Source organism: Abrus precatorius, unplaced genomic scaffold, assembly GCF_003935025.1.
Source record: "Abrus precatorius isolate BTA unplaced genomic scaffold, Abrus_2018 Scaffold7, whole genome shotgun sequence".
NCBI classification, from domain to species: Eukaryota; Viridiplantae; Streptophyta; class Magnoliopsida; order Fabales; family Fabaceae; genus Abrus; species Abrus precatorius.
In genome coordinates this window covers 30024534-30049373 of record NW_020874417.1, presented here as the reverse complement: position 1 = coordinate 30049373, position 24840 = coordinate 30024534, and the positions used below count along the sequence as shown (strand labels likewise).

The 24840-nt window shown below is 31.6% G+C and overlaps 2 protein-coding genes across 5 annotated transcripts; both read left to right on the top strand.

Moving 5' to 3' along the window:
* Positions 1 to 1419: 1419 nt before the first annotated feature.
* LOC113871763 (aspartic proteinase CDR1-like) lies at positions 1420 to 2757 on the top strand. Its single transcript, XM_027508866.1, has one exon. The coding sequence runs from the start codon at positions 1420 to 1422 to the stop codon at positions 2755 to 2757; it is 1338 nt and encodes a 445-aa protein (XP_027364667.1).
* A 1884-nt stretch (positions 2758 to 4641) lies between these two features.
* LOC113873485 (exocyst complex component SEC8) lies at positions 4642 to 23759 on the top strand. 4 transcript variants are annotated; one of them, XM_027511621.1, is made up of 28 exons: positions 4650 to 4779; positions 5958 to 6071; positions 7342 to 7554; positions 8816 to 8989; positions 9957 to 10064; positions 10668 to 10777; positions 11089 to 11241; positions 11831 to 12002; positions 12096 to 12202; positions 14450 to 14757; positions 14841 to 15004; positions 15593 to 15708; positions 16077 to 16147; positions 17248 to 17378; positions 17458 to 17507; positions 17657 to 17686; positions 18359 to 18459; positions 19362 to 19474; positions 19687 to 19794; positions 20330 to 20518; positions 20640 to 20725; positions 21339 to 21519; positions 21620 to 21697; positions 22436 to 22537; positions 22669 to 22743; positions 22901 to 22996; positions 23075 to 23124; positions 23193 to 23756. In XM_027511621.1, the coding sequence occupies exons 2-28, from the start codon at positions 6030 to 6032 to the stop codon at positions 23278 to 23280; spliced, it is 3216 nt and encodes a 1071-aa protein (XP_027367422.1). In that variant the 5' UTR covers positions 4650 to 4779; positions 5958 to 6029; the 3' UTR covers positions 23281 to 23756. The 4 variants fall into 4 exon arrangements, with proteins under 4 accessions (XP_027367424.1, XP_027367422.1, XP_027367421.1 ...); XM_027511620.1 differs by having other exon boundaries at positions 11089 to 11262; XM_027511624.1 differs by lacking the exon at positions 17657 to 17686 and adding an exon at positions 5311 to 5373 and having other exon boundaries at positions 4661 to 4779; positions 9963 to 10064; positions 11089 to 11262; positions 23193 to 23759.
* The last annotated feature ends 1081 nt before the right edge of the window (positions 23760 to 24840 follow it).

Below are 24840 nucleotides of genomic sequence, written 5' to 3'. Positions count from 1 at the left end.
TTTATAAAAATATCACTTTTTTTTTTTGCTATAAAAATATCACAAAATTAATAATTATACCCTTCATTAATATTAATTAATATCTCATTTGTAACAAAAAAATATATCTCATTTTTTTATATTAAAAATATATCTCATTTGTTTATTATTCTATACCAAATAAATATTAATTGTTAAGGATAAAACTGTAGATAAATATAATCATAATGTCAAAGAAAAGAAAAAAAACAGGAGAGGTATATTCTAAAAAACCGCGTATGAAAATACTTCGCGTGTCATAATTATATGAACATGTTTTCTCTCCAAAACGCTTTTTTCCATTAATTTTAATATTTTGAATACTTTTTTCAAAGATAGTATTTATATTTTTAAAATAATTTCTTTTATTTTCAGTTGTTAACTTAAATTCTGAATTTAAAATTATATTTTAAATTCAGGTTAACTTTTTTAACGTTACGTTCGCATTCATTCACTTTTATATTCTTAAATTTTTAGTTTTTTTTTCTAATTTTTAATACATTTTACATTTAATACAGGGGATTTAGGCTTAAATGTTAAATCCCCCTATCATATCTGATCCCAATTAACGCTTGCAATTCCATAAGACCAATCATATATTTTATTTTATTATCTCCAATCTTCTCCATGCATTTATTTTTTTTTCTAACAAACAATATATTTTATTATTATTTAATGTTCTTGTTTTTTTAATATACCAACTCTTTATAAATACCAATTAATTATTTTATCTTTTTTCTGTCATTATATTTATTTTGCTGAATATACCATTCATATTCTGTCATAATTATGCGAAAATGGTTTTCCTCCTAGATTCATTCTTTATCAGTAATATTTCATGCACTATAAGACTATTAATAAATTGAAAATTAATAAAAATATATCAAAATAAATTGATATATGTAGCATTACATCATTTAGATTCCATTCATAACTACCTTAGCCATTCCAAAGCTTGTATTTTTTTTTTTCAAAATTAAAAGTTTCAAAAGCATTTATTTTATATTTTCTTTTCATTACAAAAAGATAACTTTATTAATTAAATAATTTTGTTTATCAATACTTTTATTTTAATATTTTCAAACACTTTTTTTTTTCATATTTACGAATATCCATCTAATGCAAAGGCATCATTAGTAGTATCACGTCAATTAAAAGTGCATAATTGCAAGGTCACTGCACACTGGATTAAATCCGGTCAATATACATGGCATCATACTTTTGATATTATAATTATAACCATGATTTAATTAAAGGTGTGCAACTAATATTTACTAAATATAAGTTATTAGTACATTTAGTATCGATTTTTTATATTTTAATCTTACTTCTTCATGTCTTTATAAAATTAGCATATGTAATATCATTTTACACATCAACCATTTCATTTTCATTATCAAAATGGTCGTTACTAACAAATCACAACCCCTTTACCATACCTTGAACCTCCTATGCATATTTCTTCTCTTATTATTCTTCCACTCAGAAAGCATTTACATCGGGTATACTACTCATCTTATTTCCTATGATTCTCCTTTATCTCCATTCCATAACCCATCAAACACCCATTTTGATCGTTTGCGCAATGCTTTCCGACGCTCATTAAACCGTGTCAACCACTTCAAAGTGGCCACACTAGTCCCTAGTAAAGGCACAACGCAAGACCCTATAAACTCGGGTGGTGGAGAGTACCTCATGAAAATTTCCCTTGGAACCCCACCAATTGAGGTAATTGGAATAGCTGACACAGGAAGTGACCTCACATGGACACAATGTCTACCATGCATTAAATGTTACAATCAAGCTATTCCCCTCTTTGATCCTGGTCATTCCTCATCTTACCTTACAATACCATGCACATCGAAAATTTGCAACGCACTAGACACTTCAAACTGTAACCGTAACATTAGCACGTGTGGGTATAGTTATTCTTACGGGGATGGTTCTCGCACTGCGGGAAATCTTGCAGCTGAAACCTTAACATTAGGCACTAGCAGTAGCAACCCAATTTCTCTTAAAAATATTGTGTTTGGGTGTGGACACAACACTACTGGCATATTTGATGCATCAGGGTCTGGCATAGTAGGCCTTGGTGGTGGTGAGCTCTCACTAGTTTCTCAATTGGGTACTCAATTTGGCACCAAAAAGTTTTCCTATTGTCTAATTCCTACTTCAAGTAACTCCACTAGCAAGATAAGTTTTGGTAACGATGCTGTTGTTTCTGGTCCTAGTGTCGTTATAACTCCTATTGTAACAAAGGTAGCAACCTTCTACTACCTCACATTGGAGGCATTTACTATAGGAAACCAAAGGATTCCGTTTGTAATCAAGGATGGCACAGAGACAAGGTCTAGTGTTGAGGGAAACATCATAATTGATTCTGGGACAACATTGACAATTTTGCCTTTAAATGTTTATAATGACATGGTGTCTGCTTTGGATAAAGTAATAACGGCCAAGAAGGTGAGTGACCCCAACGGTTTACTTACCCTTTGTTATCAAAATAATCGTAACAATATCAAACTTCCCATTATCACGGCGCATTTCAAAGGAGGGGATGTGAATTTGCAGCCAGTGAATATGTTCTCTTGGGTGAAGGAAGATGTGGTGTGCTTCACAGTGATTGCATTCTCTAACTTCTCTATTCTTGGAAACTTGGCTCAAGCGAATTTCTTAATAGGATATGACCTTGAGGCAGGTACTGTGTCCTTTAAGGCTACCGATTGTACCCGACAATAGTGAGATGTGAGAGGTTTATGGAATAATTGACATCAAATAAAGTCCAATAATAAAGCTTTCTTTGCTATGATGTAATTATTATTTTAAAATATTATTATTGTATGTTATCCTCGTAGAATAGAAAGTATATATATATATATACATTGAATTGAAGGTATATTATTGAATTGCAATAATTTTTATATGTTTTTATATAATTATTTGTATGTCAACTGTAAAAAAATGAATTTAAATTGACCTCCTAATTTTACTCGAATATAATTCTGTCTCAATTATAATAAAAAAGTATAATGAATATTAAAAAAAATATAAGATGGTAAAACTTATAAAAAAAGTGACAAATAAGATTTAATAAATATGATATAAATTAAAATTTATTTTTCATTATTTAAGAATAACATGTAATAAAATAATTATTTTATAGTTTATTAAAAATTAATATATTTTAAATTAAATTTAAATACAATGAAACATCAATATACTATACTATAAATAGATAGTCAACACGAGAATATAACGTGAACAAAAAATTAATAATGTTTAATTTATTAGAAACTGAATATGTATTTAAAAAATATAATATTATAATAACAAAATAGAAATAATTTTAATAATTATTTATTTATGTAAAGATAATTAATAAAATAATTTTATAAACAATGTTACAATTAAAAATTGTTTATATTTTGTTTTGTTGATTGCCAACATCTGTCTATCTCTATTTTGTGATGTTGATTACTTTTAATTCTCTTTTTTTTTTCGGAGGCAATTAAATATACTAAAATGGATTTTAAAATAAAATAAAAAAGAAATGAAGAACACTGAGAACAGAATAAAAGATAGAAATAAAAAAAGAATACTACATTCACAGATGTGCTCGTTTTCTTTAGTTATCACTAATATTGTCAAGAGAATTATAAAAAGTTACCATCAAACTATCATGAACATACTTACTATTGGAATTAGTCCCAATAATGATGCAAATTACACAAATATATGTTCCCATAGTTGTTTTAAACAAAAAGCAACAACCATAGACATCATTCTTAATAATCACAATAAACTGTCTCCATTCACCATATCCAATGTATTAATAATGGTAAAAAATTTTGAAATAAAGTTTTTTTCTTTAGGAAGTTGAAAAATAATAAAGAAATAAACAATAAAAATTATTAAATGCTAATATAATGTATATTACCGTTAAAATTAAATATTTTTTATTGAGTAAAATTGATTTGTTATTGTAAAAAACAAAATCGGATTCATTCACATTTAATATTAAATTTAAATATTTATATTATTTAATATTTTTTTATAAAATATATAATTGAACAATATTTTTATTGAATATCAATTTAAAATTTCTTATAAATAAATAAATTTTATAAATTTTTAAATAATATATTTATAAACAAATATTTTATCTTATTAGTATGATATATATTTAAAATAGAAATAATATAAAGTTTAAATAAATTATTTATAAATATGTAAATTGATTAAAAATATATATATTTTTTTACATTATCGAATATTGATATTTGCATTCATTCGTATTTTTTTACTAGTATTAAATGATAACAAAAGTAACGAAATATTTTTCAAATAAAAACTACAAAAAGATATTACCATCGTTCCGAAGCGTGTTTTATTCTATCAAGGTTTGTGTGTGTCTCCTCTTTCTCTCTCTAATATTTATATAATTATAGTATAATATTTTTAATTAATGTAATTTAACAAGAAAATTTAATACATGACAATACGTACGATGACAATAACGATGGAAACTAGTGGGAAAAAAACTCGTTCAAAGAAGTAAAACAAATAATTGTCAAAATATTAAAATGAAAAACATATTTAATCATGATATGAATTTATCATCATACTAGTCAATCAAATCAATACACCTTTCCTTTCCGTATGCTGTGTGTCTATTCCTCACGCGCTCTCTCCCCGTCTCTGCGTTGTCGCCATTCTGAATTCTTCGCCTCTGATTCATTCCTCCCACGCCTCCAGCAACAGGTTCGATTCGCAAAACCTTCGATTCACCGCGCACACACTGAATCTCGATTCCAAGCCTTATTCTCAAGATCTTCCAACTCGAATGCATATTCCGAATCGTTACTAATGATGGTTCTTTTAGAGTTGAAAACTCTGAATTCTCGAATGCTTTCGTTTATTGCACCGAGTAGTTTGTTTTGCGTGAGTGAATTACTTAAGAGCTCAACTGAAGTGTGCACGAGAAAGAAAATCAGGGATCGGCTTCTGTTCGTAGTAGTTGAATCGTGTTTTTGGTGTTTTAGTTAATATTGCCGTAGTAATGGACAGCGAGAATGCCTAATTTTACGCTTACTTTTTTAAATTGTTGCTGAATGACTAAAAGAGTTGTCGTTATGTTGTGCGCACACATACAGAGGTTTTTGATGTAGGCATTTTTAATCATTTAATGGTTAATGTGGTGGTTAAGTGCAAGACTTCCGATGCTATTTCACTTTTGTTGAATTAGGAATTCGTTTGCTGTTGTTTGTTATGCTGTGATTTTCCTAATGTCAGGTTATCTGAAGTTCAAGTAAAACTACCGATTGCTCTCGCGTGCTACTGGAGCTGAATTTAGAGGTTTTTTTTTTTTAGTTGTTTCTTAAGTCTTCGCTCTTGGGCTTGGTGGCCAGGAATTGTTCATTATAAGTATATAAGGAAGAAGATTAAGGTCATTTTGTTTGGATTCTTAGACTTGCTTTTTTCTTGTGGAATTTTTAACTTGGAATAGGGGCAGGGGTCTTGGAGACAACTTTTCAGTAATTGTGTTTTGGCGGAATTAGTGCTAAATATATATTATACTTCAAAAGCAATTATAAGTTGGCTATATCCTTCTTTTGTTTGCTTTTTATTCTTATGCATTATTCTGCTGGATGGTGGATGTTTTCAGTCTTAATTTTATGAATTAAGTATACTGTAGATTATTATATTCATTGAAACACCATATTTTGTTAATGCATGTATTGAGGTCTTTTTTTTTTTTTTTTAATAATGTGAAACTTTGCCTAAGAATTTTCATGACTCTTCCAATTAAAATCAAGAGAATTTTTTCATTTATTTGGGTGCAATTGTTTTCCTTGTTTTGGGGGTAGATAGTACCTGACTTTTATATTAAAAGAACAATTTTGAATTTTTTAAAGCTTTTTTGTATTCATGCCTTGCAGTTAGAATTGCGGGACTGTTGGCACAAATTAAACCTGTATCTTCATGGTGTGTGGATACATTGAAGACTCAATATGGGAATTTTTGATGAGTTACCTTTGCCTTCAGAAAAAGCTGTAAGATTTACTTTGTTCCTTCTGAGATTTGTATTCATTACGAGATTAGTGACCTTCTTGGCTGAGGGATTTTCTGCAAGTGGTTCAATTTTAAGATTTTTTGGGCTTACTGCTGTATGGAGCTCATAAATGACTGGAATAGGTGTGCAAGTTGTGGGAAAATTTCACTTGTTTCATGTAATACACACTCTTGATCCCCCTTGGCCAAGTAGAATATGGTTCTGATGGAAGATGCCACAACCATTTATTGTCCAGAGCAATGTCCTTTCAAGCCAGATACACAGAGTCCCTAAAGCAAAAGCCCCTTTCTTCCGTGTTTCAAAATTCAATGTAAAATTCCAACTAAAAAGAATGATTTATTTTGGAGGCATTCACACTAGACATGAGAAAGTTCCCTTATAGTCTTCTCAATTCTTCCTTTATCGATTGTTTTTTGTCCCAACAGAACCCTAAATAGGAGAGGCCACTGAAAAATGGTTCACACTGCTATATTTGTTACATTTGGTAGGACCTGATCGTTCATATTAATACCAGTCAAATCACTCTTTCTCTAGAAAATAGTGTACATTTTTAAGCTAGGAAGCGTGGAAAACACATTATCTGGAGTATCCCTCCTGCATGGGCAGAAAAGAATAGGATCATCTGCAAATTGCAAGTGCCAAATGTCATTGCTTGGTCCTACCATCCAATGCTTGACCAAGACATGAACCCAAGCTCTGTTCCTTGCAGCATCATCCAATACTAATGTCAACAATTAAATGAAACACACAAGATTGTAGAGAAATAAATCTTTCTCTGTACTTAATTTTAGTGTTCCAGGATCTTTGAATATATATGTTTTAAATATTTTTTTGATGGAATTGTTATCTTTATTTATTTTTTCCTTTTACTTGCATTCACTCACATATTTTAGTTTGAAACAATGATAGAAATCTAGCATTATACCCAAATATTTACTGGATGGGTAATGGATACATTGGGATAATGTCAAGTTTCAATTACAGTTTGAATGTGGAATCATTCTATTGAAAATGGTTTGGTTATGCATCTGTACATATATTAACAATGTGTTGAGTTTTAAGCATTGCATGAATGATTTATTGTTATTCTTATTAATGCCAAATATGTCTTCACCATAGACATATATTAGAAGTCCAATTTATTTGCTCTGAAACTGCTGTTGTCATGGTATTTCTTTTGCACTAAGTCATGCATTACATTGTAAAATCACTCATGATAATCTGAGTCCCTGTGCCCCATTTGAATACAGTATTTGAGAGAAGACCTCTCTAGAATAGACGAGACTTGGGTTGCTGCTCGTTTTGATTCACTGCCTCATGTTGTTCACATTTTGACATCAAAAGATCGCGATGCTGCTGCACAATTTTTGAAGGAGCAAAGCGATATTGTTGAGGATGTTGTGGATGAAGTAGTACATTCTTATCACAGTGGCTTCAACAGAGCTATCCAAAACTATTCCCAGGTTTCTTAAATTCATATCTACTGGTCATTTTGATGAAAATACATTGAATCAGGGACAATTGGGTCATTTGCCATTGAAAGTACTGGGTGTTTGATTATGTGTATTCATTATAGATCCACCTGTAGTCTCCCCTCCCCCCCCCCCCCCTTCCACTGTCATGTTGTGATTGTTTTCATTCCAACTACTACTTTGTTCAATTTTTAAGAATTTGTTGGTGCCTTTCTTTCTCATAAATTTTTTTGTTATAAGAATTTTTTCCCTTCATTATAATAGTAACATTTTTTGTACTTGGTCTTGGCTTCATTTCAAGCATTTGTGTTATACATTTGTTTTAAATTTCACTGCTCATGTTCACTGTTTTATTTTATAACTTCCAATATCACTATATTTTTCCCTTTCCTGCATTGTTTATGACCATTTAGAGTCTATTTGGTAGACATGGTAGGATAGATAGAAAATGATAAGATATGAGATTTGGATAAGAATTGGATGTGATTAAAGTAAGATAGACTCTTATTTTATTTTACAATTGATGCATGCCAAAATAATAAACTAAATACCTTATGTTATTCTATTTTGTCTATTTCTAACCTAGACCTCCCTACAAGATAAAATTTAACCTAGACAGTATGGGATACGGCTGTATGATAGACTTATCATATTAAACAAACACTAAAACTAGAATAGGATAGGGAAATTTATCTTATACTGTTTCCTTATCATGTTCATTAGCTGAGTCCTTAATTTAGTCTTTTTTATTGATTCTTATTAGTTACAATCTTAAGGTGGTTTCCGTTGTGTGATCTGGAATGCAAGGTTGAAATACGAGAAAACTGGGAGTTCTTGTATTTTAAAAAATGAAGTTGAGAAGGAATTATTAGATGTAAATAGAATGAAAGACATTTAATATTTAATATTTTAATATCAAATTGAAACTGTTAGTGGTTCAAAAATTGTGTTAGAACTTCAAACAATTTCAATAGTAAGGGGTTGTTTGGTTTAAGGAAATGTTTTTTGTTTTCATTCTATTTCCTACTTTCTAAGATTTGTACAGGAAACAGTGAAAACAGGAAACAGAATGAAACCAAGGTGACGGTTTTGTAATTAAAAGTGGAAACAACAACTGTTTCCGGAAATCAAACAGATCCTTATTTTCTTCGGCTTCTTCCCCCTTTCATCTTGTTTAAATCTTAGTGTAGCTGAATTAGGACTGACCTATCATTATAAATTTCTGTTTGATAACTACTTTGCTTATATCCAGATCTTGAGGCTCTTCAGTGAATCTACTGAAAGTATATCTGTCTTGAAAGTAGATTTGGCAGAGGCCAAGAGGCGCCTTAGTGCTCGCAATAAGCAATTGCATCAACTATGGTACCGATCAGTCACGTTGCGGCACATAATATCCTTACTGGATCAAATTGAAGACATTGCTAAGGTCCATCTTTTATTTTAGAATTTCTGATCCAATTTTGTGACTTTTGTCAGTTGATGGGAGTCAGGCAGTGTAGTTGGCTTGTGATAGTTTTGCAGTTTGTTCTATAGAGCAAACAGATAAGTGCATTCACATGAATTTTCCCTCAGATGTAGAAAGAATAATTAATTATATAGACTGTGCTATTTACCTGAAATCTTTGGTGATTTTCAACTGTCAAAGAACCACTTGACCTTAAAACATTTGTTAAGTCGGAGAACAATAATAGTTTACTTTGAACATGACAACTTGGTTGGACCGCCCTCATAATTAGTTAGAGGTATAATTAGCTTGTTTTTAGAGTTAATTAGTTGTTGCTATATATTAGTTGGTTGGGCTTTGACACAGAAGAATTAAGGCAAATTGCATATAAATAAGAGGAAAGGTTGTGTGTGTGAGAGAGAGAGAGAGGAAGATCTTGTTATTTGAAAAGAAATTGTGGCCTTTGGGCATTGGGAGGTGCAGACCCTTGAAGTTTTACAGCATTCTAGTTTTGTAATTAGGATTTATCTCTATTTCTTTCTAATAAAATACCAGGTTCCGGTCACAAGTCATATGAAAGCCCAATGGGCTTGAAATGGAGATAAAAATAAAGCTAAAATTTTTCTGCTACTAAAGCTTAGTATTATAATTAGTTGAAATTCTAATTATTAGATTGATGACAAAGGGCAATTGAAATTTGGTTCACTGTGTTTTAATAGTGTGTCAAAGAATTATTTGATCTGAATGCTCAAGCACTGGAGAACCTATAGTATCTGTTTAAAAAATGTTTGATGAGAGCAAATTATTTGTGTTGTTGTATACGATTTGCATCCATAATGAGATTTCTGTTTCAAGTTTTTCAATTGATAATAATTTAGAGCATGTTTTCTTTTCAATTATTCTGTTTAAAATTATCAATTTCGTAGTGTTTTAATTATAAAGATCTAAGGTGCAGGTTCCATCTCGAATCGAGAAACTCATTTCAGAGAAGCAATTTTATGCTGCAGTTCAATTGCATGTGCAATCCATACTGATGCTCGAGCGAGGTCTCCAAACAGTAAGATTTCAATTTACTATTATTGTCTCTGTTCAGTGTGCTTCTCAAAGAGGGCTTCTAGAGAGTATATATTTTGGTCAAACCTTTTTTTTTCTCCCTTTGTAAAGTGTAAGGGAGGAATGTAAGATAGGGGGAGGACACTGTATCCTAAAGCCAAAAGTCAACAATGAGTCAGAGAGGCTTAGGGCCTACATATGTATATCTATTTTAATTTCTTGGTTAGTTACAAAAATGTATCCTTGTTTTCTGTTTTCAACTATTTGTACAAAAATTGATGAACACGATGTTTTTTTCTTAATTATGAAAACAGGAAATGCTAACAAAATGTTTTCTCAAACCAAATAGGCCCTAAAAATTACATATAACAAAGTGGTGACACCTCTCTGCATATTAGAAATGAAAATACTCCCTGAAATGAACATGACTGTGAGCAAAGCACTAGAGACAGTAAATGTTACACTTTCCTTTGACATATTGAAGGGAAAATGGAAGGTTGTTCACTTTGATTTGAACTCCAAATCTCGTATTGTATGTGACTATTCTAATCATTGCTTGAATATAAGTTTCTCTGTTTTTTCTCATAGTTCAGATTTTTTGGCCCAGGTTGGGGCACTTCAAGATGTCAGATCTGAGTTAACGAAGTTACGTGGAGTCCTCTTTTATAAGATTTTGGAGGATTTGCATGGTCATTTATACAATAAGGGTGAACATAGGTATTTGTTTTCCATTCCAATCTCTAACTTTGAACATCATGCTGTGAGAAATTACACTTTTGAAATGCTGTTATTTGTAGCTCATATTTACTGCACATTTTTCACCTTGTTATGCTATTCATGCAAACTGTGAAGCTCTATTTTCTCTTTAGTAATTTATTGTCTATTTTGTTTGCACGGTTTTGTGTTTTTGGAGGATGTTCCTAGAATGTACAACAACTTTTAATATGCTGTGTTGTGTTTAAAGTATTTCTTCTGAAGTTGTGATTTATTTTATGAAGTTATAAGTATTTGAACTGTTATTTGTGCAGTGCTGCTGGGTCAGCTATGTTAGAGAATGATGATGAAGTACCAACGACCACTGCTGTTGTGCTCAATGCACATAATTCACAACCCCTGTCTCGAAGAACAAGGTTATTCAAAGGTGACAATCAAAATAGTCTCCAGATTGATGGATCGTATAGGCCAGGATCTGTGGATGGAGGGTAATACTGCTCAATTGAATTTATCACTATTTATCTATTTTTCTGCTTATTTTGTACTACATAAAGCATGTCACTGTTTTCCTATTGAAGCTTCAAACAATTTTTTTATGTTGTACCTAGCTTTCTCTAATTATATGAAATTCCTCTCAGTTTGTCTTATATATCAAGAATGGAAAAGATTGTTGATAAATTTCTTTCATAAATAACTAAGGAAACTGATTTCTGCCGTACATGATGAGAATCGTTGGTTGTCTGATTTTATTCTGTGTTATTTTACTAGATTGGTTATAGTATTTTCATGTTATCCTTGATAGTGTGATTTTGTATCAGATTACTTTTTTTTTTTCTGGTTTGTTACTTTCATAGGTTGATCTAACAACATTCAGTTTGCCTAATGTGTACTTTGGGTTGAGTCCTCTTCGCTAATATTAACTATAGCATATAATATTAATTTAGAGATTTAATCTCTCAAAAATTTTCTAGTATGTATATCAGTATGTGCTTTGGAATTGTGGTTGCTGAATATATTTATACACATACATTAAATACCATCAAATGTGTGTTTCAGTTCTTTTGATGGCCATGACGAGGAAGGGACTCTGGATTCAAATGAGGAAGCTACTTTAGATGGGAATACAGCAGCCATGAGAATCAATGGTGGTGATGTGCCAAAGGATTCTAATACTGCTCTTCGTCAAATGCCAGCATGGCTTTCAAATTCAACACCTGATGAATTTCTTGTATGAGCCACTTAATTATTGAATTCACAATGCTTCTTGAATTTTGGTGACTTCTAGTCCTTTGAACTGAAGTTCTGAGATTCTTGTGCATAGGAAACAATTAGAAAGAGTGATGCACCACTTCATGTGAAGTATCTTCAGACCATGGTTGAGTGCCTTTGCATGCTTGGCAAAGTTGCAGCTGCTGGTGCTGTGATATGGTTTGTTTTCTTTATAATATTTTATTCCTTTTTAAAAATAGTTTAATATTATTCACTGGTTTTTCTAACATAAGCTTCAATATTGTCTTATTTTTACTGTCCCTTGCATGCTTTTGTGCTTATCTTTTTAGATTAAAACATACATTTGGTCCTTATAGTTAAACACTTATTTACGGATTAGTCTCTATACTAAATAAATGCTTTAGTCTCTCTATATGAGCATTTCATCATGCTTTTGTCCCTGTTTTTGCTTGCCATTTTAACACCATTAATGTTAACATACAACATTTGATTCTTATAGTTGACATTCATTTATGAATTAGTTTTTGTACATTTTTTAAAAAAGTTTTACTCCCTAAACAAGAGTTTATTTTGCTTTAGTCCTTGCTATAACTTGTTTTAAGTTTAACATTTTTGTAATGATTCAAAAATGGTTGTAAAGTGACAAAAACATAAGCTTTTTAGGTATAGGAACCAATTTGTAAATGAGTGTCACCTATAGGACTAGCTGCTTATTTTTCTTACTACATTTCATTATCACAATTTTGAAGATTTGGAATGCCTTTTTAAATAAAATTCTCTACAAACATACTTGTAGACTTTTGTTGCAAGCTTGATCTATGCTCTCCATTAGAATTTATATTTTATATAAATTTAACTATAGAGGGATTAAACTTACTAGTCACATGATAAAGGTGTAGAAAAATGTTATTGAACATAGATTATGAGGTGAAACTAAGATTATAGAAAATTAACTTGATTTTATTTCAAAAAATTTTACGATAAAAGCTAGATATCTTTTACAAAAAATATGAAAAATATCGTTACCAAAAAAATTTTACATATGATTTTTATTTAGAAAAAAAGCATACTAATTGGGTATAAGAGAAGTGTTATGAAAGGTTTTATAAAGGAAAATGGCTCTTGTAACATATATTCAGGCTATATAAAACACATATAAAAGGGATAATTACATATGTGAAAACTTCAAGAAGCGTATCTAAAGACCTTTCAATAGAGATATATTTACATTAAAAATCTGCTTTGAATCCTTACTTGTTTAACCTAGTCTTAGATACGCTTTCAAGTAACATACAAAATATTATTTCTAAGTGTATATTCTTTGTGGATGACATAATGTTATTTAAGGATTTAAAGGAAGAAGTTAATGCTAAACTTGACTTATGGAGAAAACATTTAGCATTTAAGGATTTTCATTTAAGTAGAAGTAAGAGAGAATATATATATTATAAATTTAGTTAAAATTAGAGTTGATATTGTACTACAAGTTTCTTGGTTTAGATATTTGGGATTGATTTTATAGAAGGATGAAAAAATTAATGAAGATATTACTCAAAATATAAATTGAGTAATTAAATGGAGAAAGACAAAAAAATATTTGAGATCATAAAATGTCTATTAAGCTGAAAGGAAAATTTTATTGTATTGCAATACGACCAACTATTTTATACTTAAAATACAAGCTTGGTGGTTAAGATGGAAAAAGACATTGGGAGTTATTTGTAACCTTAAAATGTCTTTTAAGTTGATAGGAAAATTTTATCGTACTACAATACAACTAACTACCCTATATGATAGTGAATGTTAGGTCTTAAAGATACAACATAAAAAGAAAGTGAGAGTGATAGAAATAAGAATGCTAAGGTGAGTGCTAAGGTGAGTGAGCGGTTGCATGAATAAAAACAGGATAAAATGATACTATACTGAGAATATTAGAGTAACACCTATAGTGAAATAGATGACTGAAAATCGTCTACTCTAAAGTGGTTTGGTCATATGCAAAGAAGACCTTTAGAAATATCAATAAGGTGGTTTGGTCATATTACAACTGGTTTTGACATGTCTGCTTGTTACTGGACACATCACTCCTTTCCTCTGCTAGGCTGTCCAATCTTCAATTAAGATACCCAAAAATAGTCATATTCTCTTGTTTCACACATCTGGAGTTCTTGTCTTATTTGCCCATGATCTAATGATCAAGAAAGTCGCAGTTCTGATTATATGTGTATATGCTTCCTATCGAGAGTTGATCTGAATAAGGAAATGATTTTGTATCGACAACTAATTACTGGGGATCTAATATTGTTGTGATAACATGTTGCTCAAATGAATAAGGATATTTGAATTGTGATTTTTTTCTTGTCTCACCTTATTCATTATTATTCTTTTTGTTGTATTTGCCTATGATGACGTAATATAAGCTGTATTGGTTTTATTGTATACCAGCCAAAGATTGCGGCCAACAATTCACGAGATAATTACATCCAAAATTAAAGCACATGCAGAGCTTTTGAATTCATCAAGGTCCAGCATTGGTCAGGGTTCTCGAACTGGAACAGGTGATGTACACTTCATAAAAGGTCAACTGGAAAGTTATCAGTTGCCAAAACAGAAGCGAAAGAATGGAATATCTGTTGCTGGGACTCTGTTGGCAGTGAGCCCTGTATCACCTCTCATGGCTCCTGGTGGGAAAGCGCAGGTTGCTGCTAAGGAGCTTCTTGATTCAATTTTGGATGCCGTTGTTCGAATATTTGGTGAGACACTAATTTTATGATTTTTATTCAAGATTAATCATTAATATAAAGGTAAATTTTTCATATCATGTATCACTCTCTAGAAAACCATGTCATTGTTGGGGAGCTTTTGGAAGCAAAAGCCAGTCAACATGCTGAGATGAACACACCAAAATCATTGCCAGTAGATGTAAACTGGAACCCTGATTCTGAAGCATCTCAAGTCACCGGGGGTTACAGCATTGGGTTCTCCTTGACAGTATTACAGGTATTCTATGTGTGGGCCATTTAGTTGCAAGAAATTTTATGATAAACATGGTTGGTGTCTTGGTCTAAGATACAAATCCTACACTGATAAATAGGAAGTATTTTAGGACACTTGTATTTTCTTTGTACTCTCTAAATAATCAAATAGTTGTCAATGGTCTACTTTTCTAGAGGGCTTAATATGTTATGTAGAGTGTGGACAAGAGTCCCTTTGTAATTGGTTTTATTTAAAATATATATCCTTCTTGCTAGAGCCCTTTTAGCTTACATGGACAGTGCACATGGTATGTGCTGGCTAACCTTGTTCTTTTGTTTGAATCCAACTTTTAAATTGATGAATAAGTGCTACGAGGAAATAGAAACCATGTAATGTAATGTGAAATTAATTTATATGAAACTAATAGGATCTGTGATGTGAATCATGTAATATCCCGTGTTGTCATGTTCTGTCTTTCCGTTTGTGACAAACTCATTTTGTTTAAGTTGGCATAGGGGGGCTAATTTATATAAAACTGACAGGACCTAAATTATGTTGTATAATTTTTATTTAATATTTTCAGCTTACATTTCTTGACCCGTGTTTTTATAGAGTGAATGCCAACAACTTATATGTGAAATTCTGCGGGCTACTCCTGAAGCTGCATCTGCTGATGCTGCTGTGCAAACAGCTAGGCTTGCAAGCAAAGCCCCTTCGAAAGACAAAAGGCAAGTGAATTGAGTTTATATTGTTCAATATAACATTTAACCGTAATTTCTGCTCAATGCAAAGTTTTTTTCTTCTTTTGGAACTATTGTATAGCCTTTAAGAGGAAGTGCTTTCATGATATGGTAATGTTGCTGTCTTGTGACTTGAAAGTCACAGGTTCAAATCCTTGAAATAACCTTTATGCCAGGTCCCGCATTTTCTGCAAGGCCTCCCTTTTTTATTGTATAAATTATAATTGGGTTCCTTTTGCCTCATACGTTCCCAACACCTCTGATTCAAGAAATTGAGAATATCTGCCAAAGAAGATGGCTTAAAAACTGAAAGACAAGGTGTGATGGTAATAATAATTGTTTCTTTTTGTTAACAGGGATGGGTCAGAAGATGGTCTTACCTTTGCATTTCGCTTTACAGATGCTACAATATCTATTCCTAATCAAGGTATGATAAATTCTATCAAAGGAGTAAAGTGAAATTTCAATTTATAATGGTTGATAGAATCATGTTGCTGTACGTTTACCCTTCAGAGAGTTATTATTAAGATATTCTATGAGATTTTGATGAATGTTGCATACTTTTCACAAATAATGCACTCTAGAAGGGTGTACCTATGGGCTTTACAAAAGAAGGTTCTCGTTGATTGGATTTAGTTAGATTCATTGACATAACGTTTCTAATAATTTAGCTTTGGAATGATACTTCATAGTTCGGATGAGTCATATGTTAGATTCATGGATGTGTATTACACGATCCCACCCCAATTTTTTTTGCTGAATGGTCCAGACGAGTGGCTTTTACTTCATGTCTTGGGTGTATTGGTACCTTCTTTTGCATTATTTTAATGCATTATTATAGTTACCTAATAACTTAACTTTTAGTACAAATTAGTTCTTTGCATGATATCAATCAGGATTACCTATATATGCTGAGAGATTGGGTAGCCCTGCTGCATTGTATAGCTTTTCATACTCAGTGTATTTAGAATTTTTTTCGGAGGATACTTTTTCTTTTCTCTGTAATAAAATTTATATTTCTGAATAGAAAAGGGAGCCTGTTGGGCATTTTATGTGTGGTTTATTTGATGGCTAGAAAAAGTTGCAATGTCAAAGAAAAATGAAATTCATATTGATAGTGAATCTTATTACTATTTTGATCTGGAAAAGCAAATTAATGTTTGAGACTACTTCTAATTTGGATAAAACACAAATTATCAGGTGCTTGTATTAGCGAACATTTACTTTCTGGCTATCTGTCTACAATTCTATATGGTTTCTTATTCAGTTTATGAAGATACTCCATTTCTTAATAGTATGCATTCTGACCTAGACTATTCTGTAATAGCTTTAATATGTAAAACACCAACGGAAGCTTCTTGTAATATCATTTAGTTTACTTCTTGATAATATTTTTATTCTCTACTTGCAGTTTATGATTTAATTACTAGTCATTGTCTTTAAAATACTCATTGTGTTTATCATTTATTTGTTTATTTAGCTGCAAATTTGTAATAATTTTCAACATATATGGCTGGTTTTATTCAGGAGTTGATCTTGTTCGCCAAGGCTGGAGTAGGAAGGGTCCAAATGTGCTGCAAGAGGGTTATGGTTCTGCAGCAGTTTTACCCGAGGAAGGCATATATTTAGCAGCATCCGTATACCGACCTGTCCTTCAGGTGTTTTATATTGGATTGCTATGTTGCTCCTGTAAAGTTTTGATCTTATCCTTTGTTCCTGACCTAACACTTTGTGCAGTTCACAGATAAAATTGCTTCGATGCTACCAACAAAGTATTCCCAACTTGGGTGAGCTGAGAAACATTGCATAGCTTTTTGTCTGTTCAATTTAAAAAAAATAAAATTTATTTCATGTTTGTGAAACCAATATGCTGCTTTCTTGTTCAACTTTTTTGTTAAAAAAACTATGAAATTATAATGTTGCTTTCAGTGTGCAGTGATATGTTAGGGACATGGACTAGTCCAAGGTGACTAATTCAATAGACTTTTAACCTTACCCTAATCATCCAATAGGCTTCTATCCCTAATCAATCTACTTCTATATATTAAATTTGAGTCTTTATTCATAAACGAGAATGTTTTAAGAGTCATTTTCTTTCTTATTATGCTTCCTTTTTCAATATAATTTCTTTATTTTAATTTCAAATTTAATTTAATTTTTGAATTATTGTAGCCATAATCAATTTTAATTTTAATTTGATTTTTGAATTTTGAATTTTTCATAATCTCTTTCTTATTTTTAAAAATTTATCTTTTTAATTTAGTCCTATTTAATATAATAAAATATTTACTCTTTAATTTATGAAACTTGTAAAATTTAACAGTAGTCATTCAATAAATATGCCTTTAATTTTTTATTCAAAATATATTTCACTTTAGTAATGTTTGTGCAGTGCATTATAAAGTCACTACTAGTAGAATGAACTAGAAAGTTACTCCTAATTCCTATCATTGCTACTGAATCAGTTTGATGTTAAATTTTACTCATATAGTTTTGACTAATAATGCTTGTATGTATCTTTTTTCTAAGCAATCTCTTGCTAGTTGATTCTGTACAACAAAACTTCTTTTCAAGAAATTTTGTTGCTTTCCTACTCATTGATGTTAATTTATGGTGTTGTCTACTTGGTCAATTGCAGCAATGATGGGTTGCTAGCTTTTGTGGAGAACTTTGTGAAGGACCACTTTTTACCAACTATGTTTGTGGACTACCGAAAAGGCGTGCAGCAAGCCATATCAAGCAAGTCTTTCTACTTCTTTTAGTGTCCATTCTGTATCTCTTATTTGAAGGTCTTATTGGCAATTACATGTGTGATAACTATTTTCCGGCCCAAAACATAAAAATGTATGAAGCAAATTGTTATTGTGCAACTGAAGGATGGAAGTTAAGTAGGTTGGTATTGTACAACTGAAGGGTAGAAATTAAGTCATTCCAAGTCGTGCCTTCCATGGTTCTGATCATCAGTTATCTTATACTTGTTCCCTTGCTGGATTATCCTTTCCTGAGACAATTCAATTCAAAGACCCCCCAAAATGGAGCATGACCTCTGAGTGTCTTTAGAGTTTTAATCGTTGTAGTTGTGCATAGTTTTATTTTCATTTTTATTTTTTGGTATGCATAGACTTAGTAATACATATTAATTTGTTGGAGAATTAAAATAAAGATTCAATTTGTAAAAAAAATTATAAAAAAAGGAATGGTTAAACTTCCCTTTTTTGAGAATCACAGTGCATAAAGACAATTTGCTGAGTGGTTAATCTACTGTTCATAGGAACTTTATTTTCCGTAGAATGAAGCTTAGATCGGTCGTTTATTATCATTCTCCATAATTTGTAACATCACTGTGCATATAGAGAATTTGCAGAACTTTAATTGCTGCTACATGCTACTGTATATTTTATGTTTGAAGGGTTAGAACATAGAACCTTTCATTCTGACTCAAGTTGATATAATAGCATATTTTATTAGACTTATTGCCATGTTATTGGAAAAAATAGAATTATTAGACAATTATTCTTCTTCCATATTAAAAAATGGAATCTGAATCTGAGTGTTCATGACTGGTTGAGATGTTAGTGTTTTCCCTCAGATGGATCCATTGAGTTTCTTTTAAGATCTGATCTCTGCATATGAACTTATAGGTCCAGCTGCATTTCGTCCAAGGGCACATGTGGTTACTACTTACACTCCGTCAATTGAGAAGGGTCGACCTGTATTGCAAGGATTATTGGCTATAGATCACTTGACAAAGGAGGTAAATTTTAACTTCAATAAATCTTAATAAGATAAGATATGATATTTTATTCTTGTATATTAAACACAAGATGGTGTGATCCCTGGAGCCCTGGACTAATAAAGTTTCTTTGGACATTATTTTATTGACTATAAATACTTGATGATTTATTTTTCATTTGATAGTCACAGAACATGGGTGTTTTCCCTGACTTTTACAAGTAATTATTGTAGGTGCTTGGCTGGGCACAAGCTATGCCCAAGTTTGCTAATGATCTTGTGAAGTATGTGCAAACTTTTCTGGAGAGGACTTATGAAAGATGTCGAACTGCATACATGGAGGTATTTTTTTTTTACTTTTTGGATAAAAAAAATTCAATAGAATAAAGCTACACAACAATGAAGGATATTCGATCTTCTTAAGGAATCTAAACAAAAACATAATATACACTCACAAGCATTATTAGAAATAGCTAAATCCTCAATCCGCATGGTACCAGACAAAGCCACTCATTTGAAACAACCAACGGCTGAGTATCATGAAGCTAAGATCGCAACTCTATGACCAAATGATCAGGCTCAGGAGTTTGATCCTTGTTGCTCCTGTTCTTCATTAATTAAATTAAGTTTCAGCTCTAAGTATGACCAGCTGATTAGCAAAACAAAAATTGTCTGGGTCTACGTCTTCCTGTCCCCAATAGCTGTAGCTTTTGGGTTAAGTTGATTCTTGAGATTGTTAGATATAAAACTGTTTGTGTTTGAACCCAATAGCTCAATCATTTTAGGTAAGTTGATAACTGACATACCTATAAATAGTTGCCTACTCTTGCACAATGGCCTCCACTATTTTCTAATGTTTTTGTCAATTATATTTCAGGCTGTTCTTGAGAAGCAGAGTTATATGCTTATTGGGAGGCATGATATTGAGAAATTGATGAAACTTGACCCCTCAAGTGCATATTTGCCAAATCTGCTTGGTCAGTTTAACATGGAAAGTAATGCTGAAACAATTGAGGCTGAATTAGAACTAAGTGAATTACTGCTAAATTTGCGTCCTATTAAGCAGGTTTTTTTTTTTTTTTTTTCTGTTTATGCTAACCAATTTCTACTCTTCCTATTTTTAAGTACTTAATTTACTGACTGATACATTATGTTTCTTCGGTGACTTTGTTGTTTTTTTGCATCAGGAAAACTTAATCCATGATGACAACAAGCTTATTTTGTTGGCATCCCTTAGTGACTCATTGGAGTATGTTGCAGACTCTATTGAAAGGTGGGTTTTCTACATGCTGTGCAATCCAGACATTGTTTTAATTGTACCTACTGTGTATAAAGCAAGCATATATGCAAGTCTGTCGGAATTGCAATTTATATTGTAGAATCTATGATTCTTGAAAGTTATGGGTAGTGGAACAATTTCATTCCCTGCAAGAAACTTGTTCTGCTGGGATCGTGGAGGGATTTTGCTAGATCAGTAGAATTGTTCCGTACTGCCAATCATATATATACAAACAATCATTTTTGGTTGGGGGGAAAAAGGAAGTTGCGGACTTAGATGTGTGTTAGTCAATGTAACATGCACGCATTCAGAATTTCAACAAGATCATGTTCAACAGGGAAGGGGAGCAGATTCGGTTAGGAGCTGGATAAAAGGAAAGAGAGGGGGGGGGGGGGGTAGAAAGGGGACAAAAAATCCTACCTGTATCATGTTTAATGATTTAATCAACGTATGTGTCATTCTCTTTCCTTGATGAGCAGTATGGTGTCTGGTGGTTTTTATTGGTCTCATAAATTAGAGTAATTAAGCATCATACACCCAAGATAGCTCTCTTTGAAATATTCTAGCCTTATTTTTGTGATACTTTAAATTATTGTTAAATTTGCAGGCTTGGACATACAACTCAAAGAGCATCAAATCATGTTGGAGGAAAATACCATCATAGTCGTACAGACAGTGCACCTACAAGGAGTCTAGCATCATTTGCTCAAGATTATAGGAAATTGGCAATTGATTGTCTCAAGGTTTTACGTATAGAGATGCAATTGGAGACATTATTTCATATGCAGGTTTGGCACTAGTGAGATTATTTGTCTCTAGTTGTAGAAGTAATAAGAATTTTATTGTTAATTGTCTCCAAATTTAGCTAAGCTTCACAATTTTGAGCAGGAAATGACAAATACAGAATACTTGGATGACCAAGATGCTGAAGAGCCAGATGACTTCATCATTTCTCTGACTGCACAGGTGTGTCTTTCTATCTTTGCATTTTGTCGTTGTCTTCATTAGGATTCTTAGTTGGATCCTGGGATGGATTTGGAAATAAACCATTGGGGATACCAAGATTATTGTAATGTTGTAACAAGACATGGTTTCCTTTTGGGCTGGTTTTCTGAGTTTGTGTAGTCCTATGACAGTTCATGAGCATCCTCCTTCCTTTATCAATGAATTTTTCAAATTGAGGGATAATTGCTATTGACGAAGTCCTCCCTAACAAATTTACTGCTAGTGGATAATTAACTAAAGTCAGGATTTATGGGGCAACATGATTAGTACTCCGTTCATGAGCTAGCTTTTGGGATGATATAGCTTATAAAAGGATCATGCTTCGTTTAAGGTTCTTGATGGATAAGTTCAGGATTTCAAATTTGTGTTTTATTTCAGAATGGAGATGGACTTATTTTCCTATAATTGTGGAACAATCCCTTGGGGCCATTAAAATATCAATACAACACAAGGTGTTAAAGTTAAACTAAATTAATTTGTTATAGCATCTTACTAAGTCACTATACCTACTAATTCAAAAAATCTAAATTATTTGATTTAATGCTAAAGACTATGGAATGTTACTATCAATCCCATTTTCAACAGTCAACTACATTGTAATAATGAATTTCTGAAAGTTGACCTTCCTGTTTAGTTACTCAAAGATGTAGCTGCTTACGCAAGTCATATTGTATATTATTTTGTTAATTGAATCCCCAGATAACAAGAAGAGATGAGGAAATGGCTCCCTTTATTTCAAATGCAAAGCGGAATTACATATTTGGTGGAATTTGTGGGGTTGCAGCAAACGCATCCATTAAGGTGTGAATTTCTTTACAGTTTGTTTTTAAACTTTGCATGTTTATGATTCGAGCGCGTATTTTCAGTTAAATCCCTTATATCACTTCCCTTGTTTCACCGCTAATGTTAGGCTGCTCTGTTTTACCTATTAGGCTTTAGCGGATATGAAGTCCATAAATCTTTTTGGCGTTCAGCAAATATGTCGAAACACGATTGCATTGGAACAGGCAAGTTTTTCTCGCTATTTCTCCAGAATTTACGCACACAACATTTCTAGAATTTTGGGGTTTTACTATACAACTTTTGGGAGAATTAATAAATGGGAAGATGTAAAAGCTCGTAATAAAAATTGACAAGCATAACAATTTTAAGATGGATGTACAGGCATTGGCAGCTATTCCATCCATAAATAGTGAAACAGTGCAACAGAGATTGGATCAAGTCCGCACCTACTATGAACTATTAAACATGCCATTTGAGGTAAGTCAACTAAACTAATGGCTTCGTGTTGATTGTAATTTTTGTCCAGTCATCTTACGTATTCCTATGCTGTTGCAGGCCTTGCTTGCCTTCATTACGGAACATATACACTTGTTCACCCCTGCTGAGTAAGTTTATGCAAATTTTAGCTGTTAATACCTTTTTATGGATTTATATTGACACAATATTTCTACAGGTACGCCAACCTTCTTAATGTTCAGGTTTCTGGAAGGGAAATTCCTCCTGATGCACGAGATCGAGTATCTGAAATATTGTCCCTGTAGTATGTTCATTCGTTTTGGACTGTTGGGGTGCTCACATCGATTAGATTTCTGGTTCTTATTTCTGAAAAATGCTGATGCAACAAGCCCACGCAGATGTCCAATTTTTCATCAAGTTACAACCGAGTAGACCACTAGTTAAACGATGATTTTGATTCTGCCCTTGGGGATGGTAGTTCCATTTTCCCCCCTCATTTGATTGTAGTGTTTATAATGTGATGTCAATTTTGGTTGCCGCTGCTTTCCTTTTTGGTCTTACTCTATTTTTGGGGTTTTGAGTATGGGTGTGATGAGGAATTTCATTCAAGTCATTATTTAGAACCACCTGAAAATCACGTGTATATTTTTCATGCTATATTGTATAATTTTCTTCCTACAATTGTGTGGCCAATTTTAGTGTAAAAAATTAATTTTTTTCGAGGAGAGACTCCCTCGTGATTATTTTTTAATCTATTGTGGGCTTCGAACAGGAGATGCATCGTTAAAACTCAAGCCTCAAACTAGTGCGCATTTTCTTACCCACGTGGTAATTTGGTAGGTTATTTTAGATACCGAAATTGAAAATGACCCCAAAAAAGAGTGAAATTGAAATAGTCACGGAATTAATGGTTAAGTTGTGATAATTTAAGATGGATAAATTTTATGATGCTTTGTAAATTAAGAGGTCTTTTAAATTTTTTATACGAAAGATAATTATTGCTGATAATTTTTTATTAATAGATAACGAAATTTGTAATTTATTTAAAAAAGATAAATACTTTTAAATTTTCAAAATATTAGAAGAAATATAACAATTTAAAAATGATCTATAATATTTTTCCAAATTTCCAAATATCAAAATAAGTACCTTTCAAATATACTATAAAATTAGCTAATTATATTTGTCAACTGAATTTGTGAGCTTTAAGCACTTTACATTTGGCTCTATATAAAAATATAATTAATATTAGACCAATTAAAGGTATTGGTACTCATCCAAATTCTAGATCACCACAACATTTGCTTTTCTTTTAGGGTTGGGGTGAGGGCTTGTGAAACGGAAAGTAGGGAATAGAAAATATTAAACACTAATATCGACAATTTACCCTTTGGATTACAAGAAATGGTGGAGAAAAAAAAAAGAGAAATGTGTTAGAAAAAAATATTATTTAACCTTTGAAAATGTGTTTAATTCATTTCAGAATTAAATTTCAAAAGTAATTTATTAATCACCTTTAGAATTTAATTTTTAGAAAAATGTATATATTTGTATATTAAACTTTGACAGTGATTTACGAACGATTTCTAGAATTTAATTTTTAAAATGTATTAAACACATCTCTAAAATAAATTGCAGGGTAATACAAATTGCAAAAACGAGTGGTAGAGTCCTATCCCAAACATTTTTGGCTTAAATAACTTAACAGTTTCATATACTACTTAATCACTATGTCTGATTTAACTAAAATAGAGGTGAAAATTTCTTAATGAATTAGAAAAAAAAAATCTGAATTTTTAGGATGAAAAATTAAAATCCGAATTTTTGCAATGAAAATTAAAATCTGAATTCATTTTGTTTAAAAG

Excerpts from the sequence above, each read along its gene's own strand:
- LOC113871763 (XM_027508866.1), top strand. The coding sequence starts at position 1,420 with ATGGTCGTTACTAACAAATCACAACCCCTTTACCATACCTTGAACCTC.
- LOC113873485 (XM_027511620.1), top strand. The coding sequence starts at position 6,030 with ATGGGAATTTTTGATGAGTTACCTTTGCCTTCAGAAAAAGCT. Across the intron at positions 11,263-11,830 it reads CCAGGATCTGTGGATGGAGG|TTCTTTTGATGGCCATGACG; the intron begins GTAATACTGCTC and ends TGTGTGTTTCAG. Across the intron at positions 14,758-14,840 it reads TGCCGTTGTTCGAATATTTG|AAAACCATGTCATTGTTGGG; the intron begins GTGAGACACTAA and ends ATCACTCTCTAG.